This window comes from Antechinus flavipes, chromosome 2 (genome assembly GCF_016432865.1).
Source record: "Antechinus flavipes isolate AdamAnt ecotype Samford, QLD, Australia chromosome 2, AdamAnt_v2, whole genome shotgun sequence".
NCBI lineage: Eukaryota > Metazoa > Chordata > Mammalia > Dasyuromorphia > Dasyuridae > Antechinus > Antechinus flavipes.
The window spans coordinates 322,400,986-322,419,818 of record NC_067399.1 but is presented as its reverse complement, the minus strand read 5'-3'; the positions used below and the strand labels follow the sequence as shown (position 1 = coordinate 322,419,818).

General features: G+C 31.4%; 1 protein-coding gene across 6 annotated transcripts in view; it reads left to right on the top strand.

Moving 5' to 3' along the window:
• SIPA1L1 (signal induced proliferation associated 1 like 1) overlaps positions 1-18,833 on the top strand; it is a 290,775-nt gene that overhangs the window by 191,117 nt on the left and 80,825 nt on the right. For all 6 annotated transcript variants that reach the window (XM_051977675.1, XM_051977676.1, XM_051977674.1 and 3 more), the window contains 2 exons: positions 11,588-11,691; positions 14,948-15,105. In XM_051977675.1, coding sequence (XP_051833635.1) covers positions 11,588-11,691; positions 14,948-15,105 — 262 coding nt within the window. The remainder of the gene's footprint in view (positions 1-11,587; positions 11,692-14,947; positions 15,106-18,833) is intronic.

Genomic DNA, 18,833 nt, shown 5'->3' with positions numbered 1-18,833 from the left:
TTACATATCTAACAAGTGTTCACCCAGACTTTCATTGGTGGGGAAAGTATCTTGCTAAGTAGGACATTTGTGGACTAATTAATTGCAAATGATTTTTTTTTCTGACATCAACCTTAAATTTACTTCTTAACCCATTGTATGATATTTCATAAATGGTCTTGCCAGGACAGAGTACAAAGGAAACTATTATGTCTTTTATTCCTTATTACTCTTGATACATCCCAAGATAAAATTCGTATTTTTTTCAGTGTAGTTATTCTCTGTGATGACAGTCTTTGGGAATCTAAATGGGTAGTTTCTCCCCTCCCCGCTTTGTTTCAAAGTCCTTTTGATGGACTTCCAAGATACTTCCAAATATTTTCTTACAAACTTTGGTTTGGTATAAGTTTATCTAGCAATGTTATCTCTATTCTAAATTGGATGAAAAATCCATTTCACATTCTCCATCTTCTCAAATTTTTCATTTCTTAGATCAATTTTCTCTTTTGTATCTCTTGATTTCAGGGACCCGCAGTGAGAAATCAACTTGTGTCCTTGTCTTTTTTCCATGACTTTGTAATCTTTGGCAAAATACATCTATTTTTTTTCCTATGAATATCATATATAGCCATGTTTGTCTCCAGACATATGTAGAAGTCATCAGTTGTTCATCTTACGTCTGCTTCATGACAACAATTCTTGCAGGGTTTTTTGCTTTCAATTTGCCAGTTAAGTTGCATTCATTCAAAAATAGGGGCAATGAAGTCATTTTGAAACTGTGTTTGCTCTACAAAGCAAATGTACACAATCTTGCCTAAAAAAAAAAAAAATGAATGAAATTAAATAGGTAAATAGATTCTTCAGATATAGTATAATTATTGCTGTCACCCATCCTTTTGCAGTCAGTTTTTCAATTTAACATAAAATATTCAAATTAAAGGCCTTTGACCTGCCTTTCTTTGAATGGATCTTTGGAAGAGCCCATCTGCATTGCAGTCAAGAGTTATCTCACAGGCTTACTGTACAGGAAATTAAATAAGGACTTGAGTCATGAAAACAGAAAAGCATTCATAAACTCCACTGCAGGAAAGAATTTCCTGTTGCCATGGTTCTGTTGCCAATTTGCTAACCACATGCAAGAGAGTCTATTTAAAAAAATATATATATATATTTTTATATATATATATATATATATAAATAGCCTAACATCTTCACTATGAATATAAGGTCTCATTTGTGTTCTATTTGTAGGTGGTAAAGAAATATAAATTCTTATAGACCTAAAAGTGTCTTTCTACCTATATAAGTTCTAACATTTTTCCTGTCTTAAATTACTACCATATTTTCTTAGTTTTTCTTCATTAGTACAGAATAAATTCTTATAAACCTAAAAGTGTCTTTCTACCTATATAAGTTCTAACATTTTTCCTATCTTAATTAGTACCATATTTTCTTAGTTTTTCTTCATTAGTACAGAATCATCACTCATGACAGTGAGTGTATTGAGAACTATAAGGGAAGACGAGACTAAATACTTATTGTCTAAGTGAATTAGTGAAATGATATATATATGTATCTGCATGCATACCCATATATACTTACACAGTCAATTCATATTATTTAACATAATTGAAAAGTTCAATTGAATTCACCGAACAATTGCCACCTATATTATATGATAGAATACATAGACAAAATTGAATCCATCCCAATCCTCAAGGAACTTACATTCTACTACATCTGTACAAAATGGAGAGAGAGAGACATTGAGGTTTCAGTAAAGACAAAATGCTTTTTACTATGAAAATTAGCAACTTAATTTAAGTGCTTACTCTGACTTAGGCATTGCGTTAGCTTAAATACTTATAAAAATATGAGACATTTCTTTATTCTCAGAATTTACATTTTACTGGAAAGTGATGACATACTTGAGCTGTACTTTGAAGAAAAGCTAGGGATTTTTTGGAGCAGAAATGAGGAAGGAATTCAGTTAAGACATAGATTATTTGTGTTAAAGTGTAGTTGGGGTAATATGACGTATTCTTAAAACAAACAGAAAATTCATGAGGGGGAGGGGCTCTCTCTCTTCTATCCCCCATAGAGGGAATTTATAGGAAATAAAATTGTAAAGGTAGATAGAAGCTTTATTGTGGAACACTATAGCACTAACACTATTTTATTCTAGATACTGTGGGGCTGGAGGAGAGATTTGGGAGAAGTGAGTGATATATGTTTCAAAAAATACAAATTTCTTGACAAAATACATGAAAATGTACCAGATTTGCCTCTAAGAATTTAACAAACCTGTTTAGACATATTATATCTAACATAGAAGGAAAAAGTACAGAATTGTCTTAATTGAATGAAGTTTACCCAGTCATACCTATGATAAATTTATTTAGGTAAATCACTTTGACAGCTATGTTGAAGCATAAGGTAGGAAGACTAATGATGATGGTCAGATTTCATTCCTTTTTATTAAATTCTCTTTCTAGATAGTGAATGTTAGCACTTTACTGTTGAGTTACATTTCTTACCAATACAAGGATGGGTTATTGTTAAAGTTTCACATTATTTTCCCTCCCATTTTGCAGCTGCAATTTGCTTTCAGCTAAAGAAATTGGAGAAGTTTTCTAATCAAAGGTCTTGTATGCCTAAAGTATGCAATCCTCTAACTATTTTGCTATCTATCCCTTTCATCCCAGACCTGAAATGTTACTTTAAAAAAATCCAAAGAAATAGAGCTGTCATTTAAGCATGTATGGGAACCTAATGACTAGCCTTCCAATTGTCCCCAGAGTCACAGAGTGCAGCCTCTGGATGGAGCCATACACACAGGGAATCTAGCATAATATGTTCTCAAATAATCAGAAGTTAAATCTGCTATTTAATAACCATCTAATTCCCCAAATAATTTCATTTCAATTCAAGAAAACTAATTTTCAATAAAGTTTAAGAATTGATCAAACTTTTTTAAAAGAAATTTTGTCAAGGAATCAACTTCACTGAATTTTACCTTGCTCAAAAAAGGAGTGCTTTGACAAAGTGTTTGCCATGATGACATGAAAATGAGTTAATTTCATATTGCTTGGAAAAAATAACTCTTTCTATTAATAAAAGCATTTGTATATATAGAAGTTTAAAAATTACATCTTCATTTTTTGGGGGTACAAGATATTGTAATTTTATTTGTAGTCTTTGGCCTCATATGGAATTTATACTTGAATTATTAAAAGGAGTATTTAAAAATAGCTAGTAAGAAATCTTCATTCCTAGTAGCTTGTGTGATGACTAATTTGTTAGAGTATATTCTGAATTTTAAACTCTTATTTGTATTCTTATTCTGTATTGACTGCTTATTCTACAATGTTGGTTTTTTGTGAGAAATATGTATGATGTAAAACTATTGATTGATGTTATTGATAGCATTATACATGCATATAGATAATATTAATATATATAATGTGTATTATTATCTCAGTCTGATAACCACATAGAGTGACAAAAATACAGATTTTGATCAACAGCTCACCAAACCTTTCCCTCTTCCCAACTTTCCTGTTAACATTGAAGCTATTTTGGAGGCTTTTTGCCAAGTTGGCGTCATTTTCTACTCGCACTGACCTCTGTATATTTGATCCATTGTCAGATCTTGTTGTTCGTGACATCTCTTATTTATGGCCCCTTATTTGTTTTCACATAGCTGTCACCCTGGTACAGGCCCTTATCACCATTTATCTGTACAGTCACAACACCCTTCTGGTTGATATCCCTGCCTTAAGCCTTTCCCCCCGCAGTCCTTTGTCCAGTCATCTTTTTGGTGATTTTCTTAAAGCATTGATCTAACCCTTCCCTGCTCTACCCCCATTTAATGAATTCCAGTAGTTCCTACTGTTTCCAGCATCAAATATAAAGTTTTTATCATTTAAGCCATTCTTATTAAACCTTGTCCATTTTTGAAGTTTCCTGTCTTCTTACTCTTCCCTCTGTAAACTTTTAAGAGCTAGCTATAATGGCCTAGTCATTGTTTCTCATATGTGAAACTTATCTCCTACCCTCATGAATGTTCTTAGTCTATCTCTTAATGACGCCACACTCAGTTCAAATTTCACCTTTATTGTTTTTTCCTTTGTTCCTTTTACTGTTAGAATCTTCCCACTTAAATTATTTTCCATCTACTCTATTTACATATTTCATATGTACCTCATGTGTTTATAAATGCCTTTCTCTAAGATCTAAGATTAAGAACAATGTTTTTTTGCCTCTCTGATTAGGACAATTCTTGGCACTTATTAACAAAGTAATAGATACTTGTTTGCTGACAATGTTTCTTTTCATATAATCCAAGATTGCACAGACTAGCCCCTTCACATCGAAAAACTATTACTGGGCTATGTTACATTATCACAACCCCAAACCCAGAGCTTTGCCATTGGTCCTGACTAGCTTTTCATTCACTTTAGAGATGACATTATTTGTTTGTTTGCTCATTCATCCATTCATTCGCTTGTTTGTTTATTTATGTATTTTTTGCTGAAGCAATTGGAGTTAAGTGACTTAACCAGGGTCACACAGCTAGAAAGTGTTGAATGTCTGAGGCCCGATTTGAATTTGGGTCCTTCTGATTTTAGGGCTGGTATTCTATACATCAGATGGCATTTATTAACCTTCTTTTCAGTACAGAATGTCCTACTAGGTGCTTGGATCTTTTTCATTTCTAGGACAATTCTCTTTTGCATTTTCTAAATCTATGGGATATAAACACTGCTACTGCAGATATCTGCTAGAGGTAGCCATGATTTAATTGTATTGAAATTTTAGTAATTAAAAATTTATTGAATTGGTCCTTCCCTTCCCTGCAATTGTATTTCTTATGACTTCTTATAATTACACTTTTCCTTCTCTGATATACTGATAGAAGTATTCCAAGGAAAAGAAAAGAAAAGGGTGGAAGAGGGGGGAATGCATCTTGCATTTTACTTGGCTCTGTCATATAGAGATTTTTCAATAGTATAGTATTTAGTTTCTTTTTCTTTTTGTTCTTTTATTGGACAGAGTGGCCTCTGAAAAATTATTACTTTCTTCATTATGAATAAATTCAAAAACCCATTTTCTATCTAGTAGGGTATTATTATTGGTATTAAAAATGATATATACATCAGTATGTAAAACTGTTGATTCCTTATTTGAAAATTTTATTTCTTAAACTTTGTCAAATCAGCTTATAGGAAATAAGCTGTTTGTGAAATTGCTTTATAAGCTTTGTTTATTCACTTGCCAGAAATTATGCTGCCTATTATAAGTGCTCCCAAATGTTTCAAGAATGCTACAGAAAACAAATGAGATGCATGATCTAAGAAGGAATATAAGATAAAAAGATATAGTTCAATATAGAACATATTATATCAATATAGATGGTTTAAAAAGTGTCTTAATTTCATCAGAAAACTTGCAATTTACAGGAATCTTAGAGTTTTCTCCTTTCCTCATCTTCTTTACCTCTCTGTTTGAAATTGTCTAACATTACTTATTTCTCTTTGAACTTCATGACACTTCTTGAACTTTCATGACAGTGATATCTTGGGTTTTTTCTATTTGCCTGACTGCTTTTTCTCAGTCTCTTTTTATGATCATATTCACTACTTGCCAAGTATCCCTCAAGACTCTGTGTTGGGTCCTCTTTTCTTTTGACTCTCTGTAATTCTACTGATAAGATGTTCTCCTCAGTCTCCTGGGTTCGTGGCTGTGTAGATGTTTCTCAGATCTCTATTTTCAGCCTAATATCTCTCAGGAGCTCTAATCCTGCTTTCAGATTGCCCTCAGTACCATTGGCATCTCAAATGCTAATGCTAACATGACCAAAACGGAATTTATTTTTTGTCTAAATCTTCACTTTTTTCTCTCTTACTTCATACTGTTGAGGTTATCATCATCTTCCCATTAATCCAAGCTTGAAACCTTGAACTGATTCTTCAGTTTTCACTCAGTCACTAGATTTTATTATTTATTCTTCATTCTCTCCCACCCAGCCATATGCAATGTTTGCCAAATCTTGTTCATTCTACATTCACACCATCCCTTGCTCCAGACCCTTATTACATCACACAGACTTCTGCAGTAGCCTTCTAGTTGCTTTCCCTGCCTCAAATGTTTTCCCTTTACAAGCCATTCTCTAGTCAGCTTCTGAAATATTTTCCTAAATCCCATGCCAACTCCCTTGTCAATTTACTTCAGAGACTTCAGGATCAAGTAAAATTCTCTGTTTGGCTTTGAAAGCCCCTCATAACTTTGGCCTTTCTTTTCCAAGACTTCTTATTCCATCTAATGTATAGGATGATCCCAAGCCTCTGGCTTCTTTGCTGTGCCTCACAGAAGTCATTCCATCATCACCTGAATTCCAAGTATTTTCATTCATTGGATTTCTGTCTTTCTTTACCCAGACTTTCTGGGATTCTTAGATAAAATGTTGTCTTCTTCAGTTTCCTATTTTAGGAAAGGCTCATGCCTTTCCTCTATTGTTATCTCTCATTTATCCTGCTGTGCATGTGTCTTATTTGTAAATAATGTCTGTGTTTTCTCCCATTTGAGTGTGAGCTTCTTGATGGCAGGGACCTTTTGCCTTTCTTTAGCAGCATAATTAGCCATACAGGACACTTACTAAATGCCTGTATTGACTTGGTATTTATCTCATAGATCTAGTAAGTTAAATATTTTCCTTTCTGCTTTTACAACATCTTTTATACATATCCCTTTTCGTCTCAAAATGGCATGGCTGTCACTCACAGCACAGGCCCCCATCATCTCTAATCTGGACAGAAACAATTGTTTTCTAGTAGATTTCCCTATGTCAAGTTCTCTTGCTCTAATCTAGCCAACTGTTTTGTTTTCCAAAATTTTTTTGTTCTATTTAATAAACTGTTTTCTATTTTATTTTTGTTGTTATGGTTAGCTCTACTAATACTTAAGTATTATGTTGGTTTCTCAAAGACTTTTGCATTATATGTGATCAGTTTTCAAAATATTTTAGGGTTGCTATCTCTAGTACAATAGGCACGAAGCTGTGGTTGGATCCACAAATTTCTGAGTATTGGCCAAAGTAAACTTCAGGGCGAGTGTAACAACAACAACCAAAAAAAAACCCCTAATATTTTCCTGGTCTGTTAGTTTCTTCCTCATATTAGGCTTAATTAGCTTTAGCACATTTTTCTTTCCCTTTGCTGCCTAATTGGCTTTATAAAATTTTAGGGGACAGGAATATAGAAATTCTCTATAAGATATTTATCAGCATCAAGAATGTTGACTACTAATTCTAATGTTCTTTTTCTATAATATCCAATGGGATATTATATATCCTTCTCTCTTCCCCTTACCCCATTCCCTCATGAGTCATTGTTCAAGTAGGCTTGTTAAAAACACATTAATTAATTAACTAATTAATGAGATTATTTCTCTTACCTTTATTTATTACCATCTCCATCTACAGTAGAAGTTTGGAAACAAAATAATAATTTGTGTTCAGTTGATAATTAAGCATTAAGAAATATTGATTAGCTATAACAGTCAACTCAATTCTCTGTTTAAAAATAATTTTTAAAAACCCTTTTACTAGCCAATACTAAATATGTATTAAAATTTGTTACTAGAAAGTAGACTATTATACTATGTATATATCCTTGTATTTAATTACTTGATGCTTTTATTCCTTTGCCCACTCCCTTCTCCATTACTTGCTCTTCTTTATATGTCCAGGGAGTTATCCTTTATAACTAAGATTTTTTTGTTTTGTTTTGTTTTTGTGAGATAGTCAGGGTTAAGTGACCTTTATCAGAATTCTTATCCTAAAAGTTAGGATTTTTGGCTTTGTCAAACACTAGATTGCTATAGTTGACTATTCTGTCTTGTGAACCTAACCTTTTCCACCGATCAACTAATCAATTTCTTAGCCAATACCAAATGGTTTTGGTGACTGCTGCTTTATAATATAATTTTAAATCAGGTACAGGTAGGCCACCTTCACTTGATTTTTTTTTTTCATTATTTCCCTTGAGATTCTTGATTTTTTGTTGTTCCATATGAATTTTGTTGTTATTTTTTCTAGATCATTAAAATATTTTCTTGGAAGTCTGATTGGTATGACACTAAATAAATAGATTAGTTTAGGGTGTATTGTCATCTTTATTATATTCGCTCGGCCTATCCAAGAGCACTTAATATTTTTCCAATTATTTAAGTCTGACTTTATTTGTGTGGAAAGTTTTTTGTAATTTTGCTCATATAATTCCTGACTTTCCTTTGGTAGATAGATTCCCAAATCTTTTATGCTATCAACAGTTATTTTGAATGGAATTTCTCTTTGTATCTCTTGCTGTTGGATTTTGTTGGTGATGTATAAAAATGCTGAGAATTTATGGGGATTTACTTTATATCCTGTAATTTGCTAAAATTATGAATTATTTCTAATAGTTTTTAGTAGAATCTCTGGGGTTCTCTAGGTATACCATCATATCATCTGCAACGAGTGATAGTTTGGTTTCCTCATTGCCTACTCTAATTCCTTTAATCTCTTTCTTGACTCTTATTGCAGAGGCTAGTGTTTCTAATACAATATTGAATAATAATCGTGATAGTGGGCAACCTTCCTTCACTCCAGATCTTACTGGGAAAGGTTCCAGTTTTTCCCCATATGATGCTTACTGAAGGTTTTAAATATATGCTCCTGACTATTTTAAGGAAAAGTCCATTTATTCCTATGCTCTCAAGTGTTTTTATTAGGAATGGATGTTGGATTTTATCAAATGCCTTTTCTGCATTTAGGCAAACCCTTAGTAAATCTGATTAAAAAAAAGGAAAGGGGAAAATCAAATTGTTAGTCTTAAAAATGAAAAGGGAGAACTTGCCACTAATGAAGAGGAAAATTAGAGCAATAATTAGGAGTTACTTTGCCCAACTTTATGCCAATAAATTCGACAACTTAAATGAAATAGAAAAATTCCTCCAAAAATATAGCTTGTCCAAACTAACAGAGGAAGAAGTAAATATCCTAAACAGTCCCATCTCAGAAAAAGAAATAGAACAAACTATCAATCAACTCCCTAAGAAAAAATTCCCAGGATCAGATGGATTTACATGTGAATTCTATCAAACATTTAAAGAACAATTAACTCCAATGCTAAATAAACTATTTGAAAAAATAGGGATCAAAGGAGTCCTACCTAACTCCTTTTATGACACAGACATGGTACTGATACCTAAACCAGGTAGGCTGAAAACAGAGAAAGAAAATTATAGACCAATCTCCCTAATGAATATTAATGCTAAAATCTTAAATAAAATATTAGCAAAAAGATTACAGAAAATCATCCCCAGGATAATACACTATGACCAAGTAGGATTTATACCAGGAATGCAGGGCTGGTTCAATATTAGGAAAACTATTAGCATAATTAACTATATCAATAACCAAACAAACAAAAACCATATGATCATCTCAATAGATGCAGAAAAAGCTGAAGACTTTTTGACAGTAGTTATTTCCAATATGATTTTTGGGGCTGGAGTGAACTTCCACAGGAAAGAGGTGTCTGTGGCATGGTAGGCAAGTTCCTGGGCAGATAAGTCAGCATTCTATTTGTTATGCAATTCCTTTACTCAGTTTGTGGGAAAAAAAAAATCAAAAAGAAACAAACAAAACCCAAGAAACAACCTTACCCCCAAACCCCCAAAACATTGTCTAGAATAATACTTTATTCGCTTTATGTTCAAAAATAAGTCAAGACAATTCAGTCTTATCAGTTGGTGTCCAGACCTTTGAGTAACGAATTATCAAACAACAGGAAATAAAATACATCTCTACCCTTGTTTTCAGGTTTTGGTACTTTTTCAAACATAGTTTGAATTCATCATTGTGGTTACTTCAGTACAACACTCCTACATGCCTCATTAGGTAGTTTTCATCGGTCACTGTGACCAGAAAATTGATCCGTAAAGGCCAATTTTCTGGTGGTTTGACTCTCCAAATATAGATGTGAGAAGGCAGAGATATTTAGTTCTTCACAGGTCCTCTCCCACAAGTTTTTCTGACTTAAGAAAGTACTGCCACATCATAGTGAAACATTGGAGTAACACTTTAGCAGGACACATGTTTCGAATGAATTTTTTTTTTTAATCAACCTTTTTTCTTTTTTAAAAAAAACAACTGAAGATAAATAAGGTCTTTGTTTACTATTTAGGATTATACAGTTTCATAATTTTTTTAAAAAAAAATTTGCTAAATGTAAATATTTTTCTTCTATACAGTTCCTTTTCATAATCCTAACTCAGTTCTTAGAAAACTATTGGGAAGTATTAGGAAAATTTAATGCTTGTGAAAGTATAGGAGAAGGAGAAAAAGAACAGTTTGCTACTAAAGAAGTAAAGGATAATATTGGTACCAAATACTGTAAAGGGTAAAAACTGCCAAGAAGAGTTACATTTTTTCTTCAAGTTATCTTTCATGTTCATTATTATCTTTGGCCAGGAATAGATAGATATATAAAACATAACAGTGAGAAATAAGTATATATTTTTTTTCTGGTTAATTAATCTCAGTCAAAAGAAGCTTGAAAAACTCCCAAGTATATGTCAGAATTGACACTTTAATTTTGAAATTTCAAAATGTGTTTGATCAGTTCTTAGTAGCAAAAAATTTAATAATAAAGTTTCTCTCAAGTTACATTCATATAGGTATCTGACTTATTTAGTTATGTTGAATATTTACATGTAACAATATAGGTAACTGATTTGCAAAAAAAAATCAAGCCTCCAGGGAGAGGAAAATGTAAAGTAAATAATATGTAAAGTATAAGTAGCATTATTATTGTTTCTTTTCCCCAAATGGCATCACAATTCATATTTTTAGTTGAATGTGTGTGTTTTGCCTCAATATTTTTAATAATTTTCTCAGACATAAATTATCATTATTTATATGCTCAAGAGCAAAACTTTAGAATAGTATTATATAACATTTTTCTTGATGGTATCTTTACAAATACAATGGAAAATGATCAAGCAATATCTGGTTTTGGAGGATGACTAAATGATGTACCTTCACAAATGTGATTGTTTCACAAGAGCATCAACTAATACTCATTGCACATTTTAACATTCCAAGGGTATGGATTTCCTACAATCTTAACATTTCACCCAGCTTACTAGAGCTCAATAAAGAAATAGATTTGCCTTTCTGTTGTATTTGTTTGTGGTTTTTACTTCTGGTACAAGACGTTTTGTGGGCAAATTTATTCTGAAACTCAATCAGTTTTTTTTTTTTTTTTTTTTTTTTTTTATAAGGGACGTGAGCTTGATTTATTTATTTATTTTTTTTCAAAAAAGCTGTAGAAGATATACTGTCTAAAGAATATTAGAAATTTTCACAAAAACTTGGTTCTGCCATGGTATAGAAACCCTTGTTGTATAGCTAATTGGTTAAAAGATTGAATTTTTTTGTAGATTAATAGAGCATGAAAAGTATGTATAGTAGTCTATAATTTACTAGTATTTTGAGAAATATTTATCATTCCTATTCTAAGTAATTTATTTCATTTATTAAATATCTTTTTTTCCCTTGCAGCTGATTCAACTGGTACCCATTCCCTTTATACAACTTACAAAGATTATGAAATTATGTTCCATGTATCTACTCTGCTGCCATACACACCTAACAACAAGCAACAGGTAGGAAATCTTTGCTATTTACATTTCTTGTATTTCATTTCCCCCAAAGCCTTAGTGGTAGAATTGCAAAATATCAAACCAGAATTTAATGGTGCACCTGCCATAGCAGCAGGAAATATTCTTCTTTGTGGAAATAAGGAATGGCAAATGAGATAAAAACAAATGAAGAGACAAATTCTGACTTAACAGCCAGCTAGGTAGCTTTGTGAATCATTTGCCTTTTATTCATGGGAATTGAGGTTTCCATGAAATCGGAAGAGAACAAGTTGAAATAATGGTGATTAGATTCCTCTGCGGGGTTTCAAAGAACATGTATGTGTGGGTGTTGTTTCATCTCAAGAGGCCTATGAAGAAAAGTCAAGATAATCTAATATTTCATTATGAATTGCAGAATAAGTTTGAAGAGAAATAAAAATAGCAATTCTATGTCCTTTTTTACAAGTATTCATTAGTAGACAACAGTGAACCTTCACCCAGAATCTAGTTGCAGAGTAAGACACATGATTCTCTATAGGTAATTTTAAATGTATGGTATTCATGTTGAAATACAGACATTATGATTAAGATTCATGTCCTTTCAATGTAGTAAATACCAGCCATGATAAAATTAAATCAACAACAACTACTACACCTTGTGTGTTCATTATAAATAATGATTGGGTTTTTATGATCACTAGCATATTAAAAAATAGACAAACCTTTTTAGTTTTTCCATCAGAATAGTTTTGTGTTTTTGTTTTATCTGCAGCCACATTTCTGAATTCCATTGAGTAAAAAATTGAGAGGGAAAGGAGAAATAATGTACAAGACTGTGAGGCCGTTTATCTTAATTGCCCAGGGTATAGACTTTCTGATAGAGTTTGTTTGGGTTTTGGAAAGTATCTGTTGATGTCAATAAATTATATTTAAGATATTATATTAAAGTATATGTTACATATTATATTTAAGAAATTATATTTAAGAATAGCCAAAATTGACTAAAATAATATAAATATAACATAATATAAATATAAATATAAAAATAATATTGTTCTTTGTGTGAGAAGCTCACAGTTTTAAGGTATTTCACTACTGTTATTCAGGACCTTACTCTTTAATTAAGGAATTTCAAGATGTAGAAAATTTGTTTAGATAAGAGGGTGGACAAATAGTGCTTTGCAATTTATATAGTATTGCTATCAAAGCACTCTATGAAATGGGTATTACAAATATTATTTCTGTTTTGAAGATTATAAAACTAAGACTTAATTAGCATTGGCATGAACACAGAACAATACTCAGTTGTTCTCTATAATCCTGTTCTTTATAATCCATGCAGCTTCTTAATGGTTCCATTTCTTTTTTAAAAAGCTTATTTTTATTGATACCTTTTGTACTTCACATTTTTTTTTTTCTGAAAATATCTTTTTCCTTCCCCTAACCAGCATACCTATCTTCATAGGACAGATAGTAAAGGGAAAGAAAAAGTACTTGAGTTAAAAAAAAAATTTTTTTTTTGAAATATACCACACTCTACCACCATAAATCTCTACCTCTTCCGCGAAGAGGAGGAGATACATTTTCTCATCTCTTCACCAAGACTGAACAAGATCATGATAATTACATAACATTTAGGTTCACTTTTTATTTGCTTTTCCCCCATTTACTTTGTTGTATTCTTTGCCTATATTATTTTCCTAGTTCTACTTATTTCACTCATTACAATGCATGTCTTTTCATTTCCATTGCTTGATTTCTAATTAAACGAATAAAGTATTTGTGAAAACCAGTTGGCACCTTAAAAACAAAAAGTAAATGTTAATGATAATATATTTTGTCCATATATTCTATTGTGGAGAAGAATAATATTCTACATATTCCTAATGTGGCTTAATATTATTACATTTTTATGTATGTAATACAAAAGTTTTTGCCTACAGGAAAACAATTCTTTATTAGGTCTAATATATATATATATATATATATATATATACTACATAAACTAATTAGGAATGTCCAATATGTATATAGGACATTCCTAATTAGTTTATGTAGTAAAAAGAATACATTGTAGGGGACGTGGTATTTTGTTGTAGGAATTTAGTCTTCAAAAATCTTTGAAAGGGTTTAATACTGTATTTAATTCTAAGCACTATCATATTGATAATGTTATGAGTTTTTTTCAGAAAGGATGACATATTTTCTAATATCATATTCTAAGTAGATGTTTTTTCATTCATGCTTGGTTAGCAGATAGGCATAGGATAAAAATATTTTTAGTGCTTCTTTTAAAAGTTCTGTCTTGCCTATGTCAAAATCAACAGAATTTCCTTTTTTTGTTGTAAAAAGAACATGTTGTTATTATTGATTTTTACTAACATTGAAAGAATATTTCTAAGAGCATGTTATAAATATGTTAATATTGTGTTCAATTGATCCAAGATTCTAACTAAATAGTATGTTAATTAAAGGTAAGACTTACGTTACACATCATGTCAAGTAGCATTGGTTTGTTTGAATTTTCATTGAAATATCTTCTCTCCTTTTGAATTATACAGTGTCCCTTTAATGGTTGAAGTATTTGGGTATTTTTGGTTCAGTATATAAAACCCGTATTGTTAGAAAAACTAGGAAGAACAATTTTTAAACCTGACCACCAGTTTTGTTTTTGTCTTTTAAATTGAATTCTCTCTCTCAAAAAATAATTTTTTACTAGGAAGAAGCAAAAGGCCTTTAAAACGATTTTCATTGTAATTATAGGAACTATTTAAGCTTGAAATTTAGCCTGTATCAAAATTGTTATATTATTCCAGAATGTTATTAATTTCTACATCATTAGCCTGCATGCTAAATCTGTAATTCAACCTGCCCTAGCAACTTTTTTTTTTGATGAATTTAACTAAACCAGCATGTAAATTGTATTGTAATTACATTAGCAGTTTCCATCATTAAGAATCTTCCCTCTACCAGTGTCTTCCTTATGTAAAAATTAAATCTTTTGTTATGAAAAAACTGGTATTTTGAGATCCTGAGACATTGTTTAATATGTCCAGAATTGACTTGAATCCCTTTGTATTGTTTGAAAATAATGGAAGATCCTTTTCCAGTTTCTTTTAATTTTAAAAAAAGTATAAAGTAAAAAAAACATTTTGACAGTAGCTATTAATTTTCTTTAATATTAGTAATCTATAATTTTAAAAAATGGGGAATAAGCATAGACTTGGTGAAAACATTTTCATTTTTTTTGTTTTGTTTTGTTTTGTTTTGTTTTTCCTAGCTTCTACGGAAGAGGCACATTGGAAATGATATTGTAACAATAGTTTTCCAAGAACCTGGAGCCCAACCCTTCAGTCCAAAGAACATTCGTTCTCACTTCCAGCATGTTTTTGTCATTGTCCGAGTTCACAATCCCTGCACTGACAACGTCTGTTACAGGTAACTATTACTACTGCATCACTGAAGGGATGAATGGAAATTGATTAATGGTTGGACACAAGGTTTCCTTGTCCAGAATTGCTACCCGTATTGGAATATGCTGTCTCTTAGTATGCACTTGCTCCATTAGCTAGTGCTTGTAAATAACAAAACTCATACTCAGATAGAATCTAGTGGCAGCACTTTACTCTGTATTTGTTGGTTTAGATACTTGCAGTCTTTCATTTAGAACTCGTTTTTGGTGCTGTATTTCTTCTGCACTATTTGGTTTAATAAGTAGATAATTGTTTATATTGTTAATTTGTTTTTTTATTGTCTTTAAAAAGTGGAAGAAAAGACCTAATACATAGAAGAGGGGTGTTTAAAAAAATTTTTTTTAATGGACCCAAACTGCTCATGTAAATTTAGTTTAATATTTCTGTAAGTTGTATTTTAAATATTTTATTATTATACCATGTTAAATGTTAGTGACATTGTCACTAAGTAACATTTGAAAATCAGTTTATCATTTCCATATTTTCAGCATATATTTATGGTTTGCTCCCCAAATTATTACTTCTTTGATACATGGAAGAAAAAAGTTATTGGTAATTATTTTTAGAATATGGAGGTAGCTATTCTGCCATTGTGAATTACTTATGGTGGATATTGAAGGGACAAGAGATAGCAAATAAGAGATAGGAGGGAGAACTGAACCAAGAATAGAGCTTGACACTATGATGAGGAGATTCACTTTTTGAAAATATTTTTTACTTTTCCTACTCTTTTCAAACTTTTAGCTTATCTTCCTAATAAGCCTGATACTCTGGCCTTTAGTTCTTTTTTTAATGTGTGTTCCAAATTAGTCAAATTAGCCAAAAAGGTGGATAAAACAGGATTTTGATTCAGAGTTACCTGATTTCAAATCTGTGCTCCAAGGATTTTTTAAAAATTGTACATCAAAATAAAAATTATACACTAAAGCTTTCTCTTCAAACTTCTATTGGTTTATTTCTCCTGTGATATATCTGTTTTCATCAGTAGAATAAAAGTTTCTGGAAGCCAGAAGGTAGGTTTTTCTTTATCCCAAGCCCATTTCATGATGCCACACACATAGAAATGCTTATTAAATGTTTGTTTAACTTATAAATGCATAAAAGCATATGACACTTGACTCTTTGAGTTAGTTTTATTACATCAAGAAAAATGCAAGTGTCAGTCAAAACCTTCCAGAATACGAAAATATGCAATGTCTGTAACCTACTGGATACTACTAGGTTATGTAGTACAAACCATAATCCAGTTCATAAAAGGAGAAAAGCCAATTAAAATTTGCTTTTAATTTTTCATCCTTTTATTTCATTTGCCATTCTGTTACAGACAATTACTCTGGGAGTCTACAGAACTGAGAAGTCATTATGTGCTTGCCCAATTAGGATAGAATTTGTATAGCAAGAAGAGCTTAATTTTGAAGTCTTTGCACTGATAAAGAAGAAAGGAAAGTGTATTCCTTTCAACATATGGATTTAGATCAAGTTTGACTAGAAATTCAGGTGCAGAAAATAAAGTCAGTGTAAGGTTACAGATGATTCACCATTGATAGGAATAACTAATAACATTAGTTAATATAGTTGGGAATAAGTCAGGTTTAAAAAGTCCTATATTTGGTTCAAAAAGTGAACTGCATAAGTACAAAAGAAGAGAGAAGATGAAGTAGTATAGGTCTTGATGTTTATATTAAAAAAAAATAAAGAAACATGATGATCTGGCAATATTGATCTGAGTATATTTAAGTAGCCTAAAGTATCTAGACAGTGTTAGATTGCATTTGAGGAAATCATATTAAAAAGAATTTAAATGATTTTCCCCTAATCTGTATACGTTAGGTCATATCTAGATTGCTGTGTTTATTTCAGAGAACAATATTTTAGAAAGGGTGTGGATGAGTTAGAGTGTGTATCTAGAAAAAAGCTTCAGAATAGGGGGAAGCTCAAAACTGCCATAGAATGTCATTTTGAGGAGCTGTTTAAAGGAGGGAAGACTTAAAAGGGGGGGTGGAGGTAGAGGCAGAAATGGTAAATGTCTTTTAATATTTGATTGTCCCTGGGACAGATTTTGCTTATCTCTGGAGGGCAGAGATAAACACATATAGGAAAGTCACAAAGATATAAATTGTGACCTTTGACTGAAGAAAATCTTTTAGACAAAACTTATCCCAAAATAGAATACATTAAGGAAATCAATTCCCTGTTCTACACATTCAAGAAAATTAGATGATTTCTCATTAGGAAATGTATAAAGGAGAAGAGTAGATAGATAGTCTTTAAGGTCTCTTTCAAATGTGAGTCTGTGATTTTAATACTTTTTCATTTTTTCTCATGTTCATTTTCCTCAGCAATGATGTATAGAAGATAATGAAATACTTTACTATTGGGTCTTGTAATTTTCTCTCCATCTTCCTTATTTAAAATATCTCCTCCATTGATACCAATTCTTGACATTTATACTTGGCCTAATTTACATAGAAACATTGAAGATTATAGTTGAAATATTTATTGGATAGGTACACAGAAAAAATTTACAGCCCCCAACATCCATATTTTCTTATTAATTGGTAGAAATTGAGATGTTGCCATAATCCTGCCTTAGAATATTTTTTTAGTTAGCTATAGAATGAAAGGAATGAATATGGAATTGAGAAATATTTAGCTCAGTCTGAATTGCATAACTATTTGAATTTAGCATAGAACACTTGAATCATTTTCCTTGGACAGGACTAATTTAGCTAGTTTTTATGTTTTATACTATGAGGAATTTTTGTACTCTCAGTTGCCATTGAGAAGTCTCTTTTGAAGAGTAGAAGGTAAAATTTAAAATAATTCAAAGGAATTAGTAAGACTGAAACATTAGCTCTTAATTTCTATCAGAGAAGAAAATCTTGAGAAACTTAGTCAAGTATCCCTCTTGAGGATTAGCTGTGTAGTTCACTTATACTAACTTTATGTGGTTGCATTCACTTTATCCTTAGTTGTTTCAGATATTTCTCCCATGATTTTTTTTTTTTTTTTTCCCTCAATGATGGCTGTGAGGGCAGAGCTAGAAGCAGGATTGATAGTTTGTAGAATAATGTCTACAGTGAAATGCCTAGGCATAACCATGGCTTCAGCATTTACTGAATAATAAAGAGGTCATCTTTTATTAACTGGAAGTGAGTTAGAAGACTTTAAATGGCTAGGCTGAGTTTAGACTTTCTATAAGTGACATAATGAAAATCTGTTTTTAAGGGACCTAAATCTGGTAGCAACGTATAATCTGATATTATAAACAGACCAGAAGCAGAAAAAAAAAAAAAAAGTTAGGAAATCTGGTTTGATGAGGATCTTGATTTATGTGATCATATAATTGAATTTGCTATGAAAAACTAATATAGGGAAAAACTTTATGCTGATTAGTAGAGGTCAGTTTGAATTATTTGAATTCTAGAATTCTAGAATCACTTGCTTAACCAGCAACTTCAGCTTTCTAGAACAGCTGAGAATCACCAAGTAAGTAAGCAAAATGTGCTTTTGACCAGGTAAAATGGATGTCATCAAGCTTCTACCGTAAAGTCCATAACATTTTGCCTAATGGAAAAGAGTCTTACTTGGAGAAATTATTTAGTACAATTTTAGACAAACTTGAAGTAAATTTGGTCATTTCCCAGGCAGTGGCAGAATAGAATAGAAAGCTGCAAATTAGATGGATAAGAA